The 9,965-nt window shown below is 31.4% G+C and overlaps 1 protein-coding gene across 1 annotated transcript; it reads right to left on the reverse strand.

Moving 5' to 3' along the window:
- Positions 1-5,931: 5,931 nt before the first annotated feature.
- Positions 5,932-8,338, reverse strand: LOC137837227 (uncharacterized). Its single transcript, XM_068646163.2, has 2 exons — positions 7,652-8,338; positions 5,932-6,361 (listed from the first exon to the last, which is right to left on the reverse strand). Exons 1-2 carry the CDS (start codon positions 8,083-8,085, stop codon positions 6,106-6,108), a joined length of 690 nt encoding a protein of 229 aa, XP_068502264.2. The 5' UTR covers positions 8,086-8,338; the 3' UTR covers positions 5,932-6,105.
- Positions 8,339-9,965: the final 1,627 nt, after the last annotated feature.

Genomic DNA, 9,965 nt, shown 5'->3' on the forward strand with positions numbered 1-9,965 from the left:
GTAACTCATGGATAACCCAGTAAGTATTGTTTGGAACACACTACTTCTAGCTAAGACAATATTATTTGGACAACAACCATCTATTGTTAAATCAAAGTATTATTCGGAAAACAATCACTCTTAGCTAATACATTGAGTATTGTTTGGAATGTAGCCACTCTTGGCTAAGAAAAATACGATTTGTATAAAGATGTGATAAAAAAAATATCATAATGGTTTTCGCATTAGAGAGTATTAGTTTCTTACGACGTAAACAAAGATATGAACTCTCTTTTAGTTTGCTAAACGAAAAAACAATATTCTCTACAAAGCTTTCATGAGCGCAAAAAGATTATGGCAACATTTTAACACTTAGCAATAGTTTTCTTTTGTGTATTTTTCTTCGAATGATAACTTTATATAAGGCTTGAAAGAAAGAGTTGTTGGCAACCCTCTTCTGGTCGTTGAGAGCCTTTGAACTCAGATACCTTCATCTTATAATGTTTGATGAGTGTGGACGCATAGATTCATTAAATGCACTCCGTGCAACTTTAAATTTCAATCTCCTTCCCAAGCACATCCCGATAGCTAGCAGTACTTATCAGCATGAGGTCAGAAACATTTTAACTTAAAATGAAGTAAAAGTAAAGATCGTACGAGGCATATGGATGGACCATAGTTGACATAAGCTTGTGTTGGGATGGTTATTGAAACAAAACAACCTTAGCTCGTATCCCAAGAGATCTTGATCTAGACTTATGCTTGCGTAGATCATCTGGGCAAATAGAAGACGATTGCATTCCCTACAATACAAAAATAAGCTTTAAGAATATTTTCGTTAGGTACAACATATGCATAAAGACTGTGGGCACTTAATGTTAGATAAAGACTTTATCGATCAGACAAAGCAAAGACTATATATTGTTATATTGTCTGACAAACAAAATACTTGCATCTTAGATAATTTGTTATATTTTATAATTCATTATCTTACAAATGAAGCATTCTCCTGTTTTATACTTTGTTGTGACAATCATTTAATCAAAATTATGAAACTATTAGACTTTGCTTTAACATATTGTGATTTGACTCACCTAATCATTGTCTTAAAGATAATTAATGTACTTTGTAAAATTTACCATTCAACAATACTCTTGCTAGAATCAAATTCTTCAATTATCACTTTACCACTTGATTTTCGTTACAACACAATTGGTGCAATATGAAATATATTATTAGTTAACTATTAATATATGATTAGTTAAAAAAAAATCCAAAAAACATTTAACAAAATTAAAGTACTATTATAATTTAAATAATAAATTATAAAGTTATTTATAAAAAAATTATCTAGTCCAAGAATTTTTTAAAATGCAAAGTTAGATAAAAAATTTATTGAAATTATATTTAAATATGTGCACATGTAAAATCAATGGGAGTTCCAACATTGATATTCTATATTTTTTTTACTATCAAAATAATACTCTTACTTTAACCCTAGGTAATAAATGGGAGTTATACTGAAAAATTATTTTACTTCAAATAAGTTTCATTAATTTAAATATATAGACTTCAAATAAATTCTTAATTTCTATATACATAAATTTCTTTACCATGAACTTTTAAGTAACTCACCATATTTTTTCAATTTATGCTCCAATTGTATGATTTTATATGAATTCACAAATTTTTATTTACTCTTCAATGTTTTACAAAAAGAAATTATATGATTATCGGTATTAAAAATATTACATTTTATTATTAAGACTCAAATTCTTATAATATAATACTCAATTCTTAATTTTAAAATCTCAATCATATCACATCAACTTCCTTTAATGAGAGTTTGATATAAGACTAAAGCCTGACCTTTAAAACTGGTTTGAAACATTGGAGATATCATTACTAAGTAGAAATAGTAAAAAATCCTAACTTCAATAGAAAATTGTATATCCTTTCTTACAAATAAGCTCTTTTTTTCTTCACCCAATAATTTTCCCACGATCTTCCTAATTTTTAAAAAAAATATATTGTCTTTTTTTTTTGTATGGGTAGGATTTTATTTTAGATTTCGGTATTCAGAAACCATTTGAAGAGAATAGTTCGAAATATATTTTATAATTTCTGAAAAAAAAATTATATTCTAAATATTACAATTCATAGGATATAATACAAGTACGAAAAATTAAAGGTGATATCTAGAAAAAGCAGCACGTGTTGCAATTTTGAATTGTAAACTCGAAAAGAATGTTTTACCAATTCTGGATTAAGAAATTTGTTAGCGATATTATAATCTATTTACCGGAGACACTGATATATTCTATAATCTATGTATCACATACACTAATACGATACCGTTACTAACAAAAATATATATAAACTTTAAAATATAAGTCATGAAAACAACGAATTTATATATTATATAAATTGACAATAAAAATTTATGTACACGAAATATATTTTAGTGTTTTTTTAGCAATAAAATATTTTTTATAATTGATTCAAAAAGATTTGTTTTTTATTTTTATAATCATAATAAAAAATTATATAATAAATTTAAATTTTTAGAAAATTAATGTATTTCTCATTTTTAAAATTGTATTAGATCCGTGTTAAAATTATCAAAAACACAACAAATATTTTTTGAATTAGACACTTCACCAATAGATATCTTATGAGTGTCATACGAATATCGATATTCGTGTCTAATACCAACACACTATTTAAAAAGAAAAGAGTGTCCTCCGAAATGCTATTTAAAAAAATATCAGAATTTCATAATTCAAAATGTTATATTTACCAAAACTGTAATTTCTGTACAGAAGAAAGGATGAACATTATTTTGTAAAACCTGACTCGCATTTGAAAATAATAATGAGTGCAGCATAAAATAACAAAATGGGAATTCCATCAATCAGTTTCAGAAGATTGTTAGTTATGTGAAATGATATAAAATAATTAGCCCTTTCTTTTTCTGACAATTGGTCTATGTTTCATTTGGTTTCTGCCTGTCAAAGCCAAACACATCTATTTCTATCAATAAATACCAACATTATACAGTGTCAGTATGCATGTATATTTTCAAAATGATAGGCATTTAAGTATGTCAAATCAGGAATGTACTTTCCCTTTCTCTCTGCTGTAATCATCTCCTCACATGATCCACGTTTTAGTAAAGAATTATTCTTTTATTTTTAACCATTGTAGTATATAGAACAATTTACTATTAGATTGTCAAAAGAATAAATTAATTCATTCACATATAATATAGATATTTTGCATAATTATATTAAAAGAAAGGTGAACAATTAATTCATTCACATATAATTATATTTTGCATGTATTGACAACATACTGCTAAAAGCAAAAGAAATCTTTGACTGGAATGTGAGTTCATGTGAAGAAATAAAAAAAAAATTAAAAGATAATAAAGTGTGTATTTAACTATGCAATTGTCAAAATAATATTTTTCTCTCTCTTGAAATCACAATTATCAAAAGTAACATTTTTCTATCTCTTGAAATCACAATTATCAAAACTAACATTTTTCTATGATCTTGAAGATGACAGTTTGAAATCGTAACTCAGATACTTGTATAATTTATAACAAAAAAAATCTTTAAAATATATTCCAGATGATTTCAAATAATAAAATCAGAAAAAAAAATAAAGTCAATGTATTGAAGAGACAAGAACAATACGGAATGTTTAAAACATTAGGAGATACAAGATGAAATTATGGAGGTGGGCAAATAGAGTCATAGGTGTGGTGTAGAGAAAGTTTTGCAGTGCACTCTTCTGGATGGACTGCCCAAACAACATTTTCTCCCTACACCCATCAATTTCAGAAAAGACTGTTTTATGCTTTTTAAAAATATTTCTGGATTACTTTTTTTTTGAAATATTTCCAGAACATTTTTTTCAAAATTCATAAAATATATTTCGGAAAAACATTTTCTGGAACAGAATTTCCACTTTCCAGAATTCATAACCTATATATATTTCTGGAAAACATTTCCTAGAACAAAATTTTCAGAATAAATTTTCCAAAACATATTGTATACATACCAGAATGTGTTTTCTAAAATAAATCTTTCCTAGTATATTCCAGAAAGAACTTTCCAAAATGATGAGGAATTAGATGAGACATTTTGATCATTTTATCTAATTATGGAGTGTAAGAAGAAATTTAACAGGATGCATGAAGAAAGAGACTTACTTTCTTTTGGAAGAAACCTGGAGCGTGATCTCCTAGTTTCATAGACAGAGCTGCTAGAAACCACTCAAATAACGAGAAGATTTTTTTTATCTCCATGAGTTAGTGGAAATAATCTTTTAAGAAACTTTTGAAAGGCCAACCAATAGACAATGCAATCAAACATTTTCATTCTTAAACATAGATTTGAAATAATTAAATGAAGGAACTCAAACTACAAATAGCATTTACAAACTTTTTTTGATCAACATAAAAACACATTTTATTATTAAATTCACATATAAGGTGGGTTCGGGTCCTTAGATTAAAAATGTGAAATTCCCTATCCAACATGACCATATAATTTCACTCAAAATATTCACAACGAGTAACTTGCATCAACTAACATCGGTTTAAAACCAGCATCCATAAACAAATCACTGATCCAGGTAGTTGTAAACAACTAAAGATATGATAGCAAGCATTTGATTGTTCAGAAATGAAACTATAAAGTAGAGTAGAAGGATTTAGGCACCACTCAGGGAGCTTACTAATTTAGGAGTTAGGAAATAAGTCCCTTGACAATACAAGAAAATAACAACAATAATACCCACACCATGCAGTAAGTATAAATACAGCTTTGTTAATTTTACTTCCCCATGCTATCAAAACCTTAAATGTCTGCTACCAGATCTTCTTTCATCTATGAGCCACAAAAGATATTGTTAAACAAATAAAATAGATTGTGTGGAATTTGTGCATTTACTCTGTTCGGATTCAATTGAAAGGCATGGAGTTGAGTCCAATGTGGGGCTTACGAGGCCTGGAGCTCTGCAACTACAATAGTTAGCTTTTGTGGTGATATTCTCACAAGGTTTTAGGTGACACAGGTGACTTTGACATTCAGTGTTTGCCCAATTCTAGTGAAAGGATTGGTGCGAAAGGCTATAAATATATATCTATAACATGATATGATGTTGTTAGGATTCAATAACAAGGTATAAGATTGGAGTCTTATGTTGGACGTATGGGATTCCGAAAGGCCTTTAGCTCTCCAACTACAATAGATAGCTTTTGTTGTGTGACTCTCCCAAGATTCAAATCAGTTAGAATTAAAGCCTTGCATCATGTTTCTTAACTGCAAGCGAGCATTGTGGTGGTGAGACCAACACTGTAGTGTTGGCCAAGACTAGTCAAAGGAGTAGAGCATAGTCGGCCTGTGTGGGCATCAAGACTCAGCGTGGTGGGATGTAAGCATTCAATTGTAAGGTACTAGACTTGAGTCCCACGTTATAAGAATGGGATTCCAATTTAAGGTTTATAAAACCTTGTTTTCTCCACCTGCAAGATTTTGTGGGGTGATTCTCTAGGTTCTTATCAATTGGTATCGGAGCCTTCCACCACATCTCTCAACTTTACGAGCAATGCAGTGTGGACCCGTCATTACAGGTGTTATCCCGAGACTAGTCAAAGGACTCGTGGATAGCCAACTTGTATTGGATTTGAATCCCACAATGGATGTATAAGATTCTAATGTGGGGTTTATAAGGGCTTGAGGTCCAACTACAATAGCTAGCTTTTGTGGTGTGATTATCCCAAGGTTCTTATCACATTCCTTTGCAAAAAAAATAATTGTAAGCAGAATTGAGTTTGACATGATATGATCGCCTAAATAAAAACTTTAGGTTTGAGATTTCTAATCCATGCAGAAGGCTTTAGAAGTATATACAATTTTTTACTTGAAGAACAAACAACAATTGAATAGACTATGATGCTGCTCATTGAATATGACTATGAAAGACAAACATGTGCAGAGGTACTTACAGGCAGAAAAAATTACAAGCATACATGTGCAGAGGTACTTATTCCATCCTATGCATTGCCAAATGAGTACGAATTCAATATTATATTCTATAATATGCACATTAGTTTTATTCAGTCTCAACTTTAGGAGCAGTTTCCTTCATTGCAAGCTTTCGTTTATTTTGGATTTGGTGGACAAATTCAGAAACTACTACATGTAACTTCACAGTAGGCTTACGATTAGAAGGGATAGCATTCCCATACCCTGCCCTTCTTAATGCACGAGCTAGACACCTTTCACCGAATTGATGATGAGTAGGGCATGCAGGAGGAACCATGGTTTTCAATACAGGCTTATTACAAAATGAAGGCCCTGTTGGCAAACTGAATAAAGAAAAGATTTGTGTCAGTAAAGTTGTCTGCTCCAGGTATTGGTAATTATTTCAAAGAAAAAAATATGTAAGAAATGTTTCATGCGAGTGGCAAATAATATATATATATATATATGTATGTATATATATGATATATGATTTAATAATAAAATGAAGGAACATGGCCCTAATAATGACAAGAGGGTGGCTTTTGAGAAGGAACCTATCAAGTTTAATTGATTATCAAGAGCAATGATATATATCGAAAGAAAACCAATATAAGTCACGGTCTGTCTCTGCTTGGTTAAGTGTGTATCTTGATTTTCATCAAGTATAGAGACATAAAAAGAAGATAGATAAAACTTTATATTCTACAAGTTTTGAGGAATCAGTCTCACAATGGGTAGTGGTTAATATTTTTCTATTAATTCTTTCTTATTATTGATAACTATGAACTCTCAAGATCCTTATTCTAGATGATTCAAAACACAAAGACTTGTGGCACATGGAAACGGACAGAAAGATTGATTTACCAATTACGGGTATGAAGACTTCAGTACAGAATTTGAATTCATAAAGACATGTTGATCGGTATAGTGCAATGTGCTGAAAACTCTAAGAGTGCGAATTAAACTACTTTTTCAGAAAGAGAAATTTGTCTGGTCTTGAAATGGATTCATTCTTTGTAAAACTTCCATCTGACATCAGTAGTCATTAGGTTGCACCTTTTTTCTAATAGAGTATATTTTGAGCATCAAAATTACCTAAGTAATACGTGGATTCACAGATGTCAATCTTTTGGTTCATAAACCCAAGAACGGTTTGATTTGAGGTACCCATAAATGAAATAATGTGATAGAGAAGTGAGCCTCTAAAGTGCACAGTGGTTGAAACACAAATGATATAGTACCTATTTCTATTTAATATTCAATTAGAAAACAAATTCCTCCAAAACCAAACTGACACATGGAAAAAACTACTTTTTTACTGTACAATGGTGGGAAAATGCTTGAACATAGAATCTTGAGCATCTTACCCAAACACCTAATTCTGAAGTTCTATACTACATGAAATAAAAAATAACCAAGTCTTTTCTAAACCCTAAAGCTGAACCAATCCCAAAAACACTCTACAAAGCCAATCTTAGAGGTCTAGCAACACCGACTCCAATATAAATTTCTTTATATTTTTAGCTTTTCACCCCAAGCAATTTCTAATTTCACTTCAACATCCATAATTGCATTTTCAATTTGAAAATATCAGAAAACGGAATTTTAAAAACCAAAAAAACAAAAAAACTCACTTTTTGGCAACGGCCTTGCATCCATGGTAAAGCCTCTGTTTGGAATCGGACAATATATGAGCGTGACAGTCCGTCGTCAAAGCCATGGCCTTATTCTTGCAGCCGCTGAAACGACACCGCACAATGTCGTCGCCGCCACCAAGAGAAGAGACGCCGCCGCCGTTTTGATTGTCGATGTCGCTCTCATTGTGATCCTCCTTGAAGGGGCTCTTCCCGTAGGTCCAGCTATAGTCTCTGTACTTCGACTTCAGCTCTTCCATTAGGGCCCAATAGTGGGTCCGGTAGCAAACCCCTAACTGCTTTACTCGCCGGAGCCGCCGTCTGAGAACCTCCTCCCGAGTCAGAAACCGCGACTTCGCCAGCGCCGCGTCGGCCTCGGCGCCATCGATTGTCACCGGACGCAGCGGAGTGGAAGCGGAACCCGACTCGTCCATGGATGCTGCTGAGTCGCCAACTCGGACTGGTTATACAAATGACGTGGTTTGGTTATACAAATGACGTGGTTTATCGGTGTACCTCAAAGAGTTTGTTACGTTTTTTTTTTTTTTTTTGTGATGGTTTGATTTTTTGATTCTTGATGTTGGGAGAATCAACTTTAACTTTGCCACTGCAAGAGTGCCAGCTATCACTGCGACAGACACAACAGAACAAATTAGGAGTGTCAGAGACAGAAAATGCACAAATTTGAATTGATTCCCAGTGATTTGGATTCAACTTAAATTTTTTTTATTTGGCATAATAATAAATAATGATGTTAATTAAATATTAAAAAATAATAATTATTATTGTTTACCTGATTAAGAATTAACCTGTGTCTTTATCACTATCATACTATATAGACATATTTTATTTCAACTTTTTTTGATAGTTTAGCAGAAATCAAATGAACTTAGTAGTATAATACTTTTTATAGTTTCCAATAATTATTGTCAATAATATGACAATATATATACCAAAATATGGATCATTTCTTACAAAATTTTCAATATAAAAAGTTAATATATTTACACACAAAGCTTAATTGCCAAAGGATAAACAATATGATTTTCAGTCAATTTTTTAATTGAATGATAAATAATACCATTTAAAAGGAATATGGTATCCTTTAGCTATTTTGATTATTAAAATAAATAGATAAATAATAAAATAATAAAAATATCACTTTCAAAATAAGGAAAGTAAAATCAAAAAGTTTCTCACTTTTTAGATGTTGATAACAAAACAATAATTTTAGTTACATTTAATATTTTATAAATTTTTCAAATAACACAAAACAACCACAAAAATCAACAATAATATTTGGTATAATTATTATCCATCTACACGTAGTTTATTACCTGGACATCAAATTCTTATCATCTAACATAGTGTTTTTCAAAATTATATATTTTCATCATACACATGTCACAATCATGGAAAATCATAATTTTTGCACCTTAACAAGCAAAATAAACTATTTAGAGCAAACCGCTTTTCTTTATAACAAAAAAAAAAATGAAAAACAAGTTTTATTTTATAATTTCTTGTACAAAACTCTATTTTAAGTTATTCTTAAATTCAAACTTAGGTTTCGTATACAAGGAATCTATATCTAAAATTCAAAAAATGTTATGCATAAAATCACAAAAGGTGGAGTTTAAGGCTTTGAGTCAAATCCCCTTAACTTAAAAGAAGTATTTGTTAACAATATATTTAAAAACTAAGATGTGAAAAATAGAAAATAATATAAGTATAAAGGTTTGAATTGTGTAGTTAAATTTTCGTAAGTATAGATGATCAAATGATATGTGTATGTATATGATGTAATATAACAAATAATTTTTCGAGTTGATTTTTAGATGTTTTCATTTAGGGGACACTGTACCGATCAGGTCATCGGGTGTGATGACGTGGCAGCAAGCGACAATATAGACGTGTTGAACGGGACATCTGGTCGACAGAAGGGAAGTAAATCGGGAAGTCAGTATAGTTGCCGATCGCTGAAGTGGCGTTCTCCGATCTCTAATGTGCGTAACCGGCGGTCACCAGAGTTGCGTCACAGTCGCCGTATATGAGTACTAGGAGATCAGGTGGTTAGAGATCGCCGAGAGGCTTATTTAAGGTTTCCAAGAGGTACAAGTATGGAAGACGAGTGATATGTTTGTCACGTAGCAGCGGAGGATGAGGTTATCAGATGATCACACCCTGGCCAGAGGTCGGGTCGAGGGAACAGTTTTCCAGAACATGCATGGTGTGCAAGTGAAGTAGATCGTGATGGCGGTAGGCGAGACCACAGAGATGGTGCACGTGGTGGCACCCGGTACTCGCCACTTAA

This window comes from Phaseolus vulgaris, chromosome 4 (assembly GCF_051622355.1).
Source record: "Phaseolus vulgaris cultivar YP4 chromosome 4, ASM5162235v1, whole genome shotgun sequence".
Taxonomy (NCBI): domain Eukaryota; kingdom Viridiplantae; phylum Streptophyta; class Magnoliopsida; order Fabales; family Fabaceae; genus Phaseolus; species Phaseolus vulgaris.

Excerpts from the sequence above, each read along its gene's own strand:
- LOC137837227 (XM_068646163.2), bottom strand. The coding sequence starts at position 8,085 with ATGGACGAGTCGGGTTCCGCTTCCACTCCGCTGCGTCCGGTGACAATC. Across the intron at positions 6,362-7,651 it reads TGCAAGGCCGTTGCCAAAAA|TTTGCCAACAGGGCCTTCAT; the intron begins GTGAGTTTTTTT and ends TTCTTTATTCAG.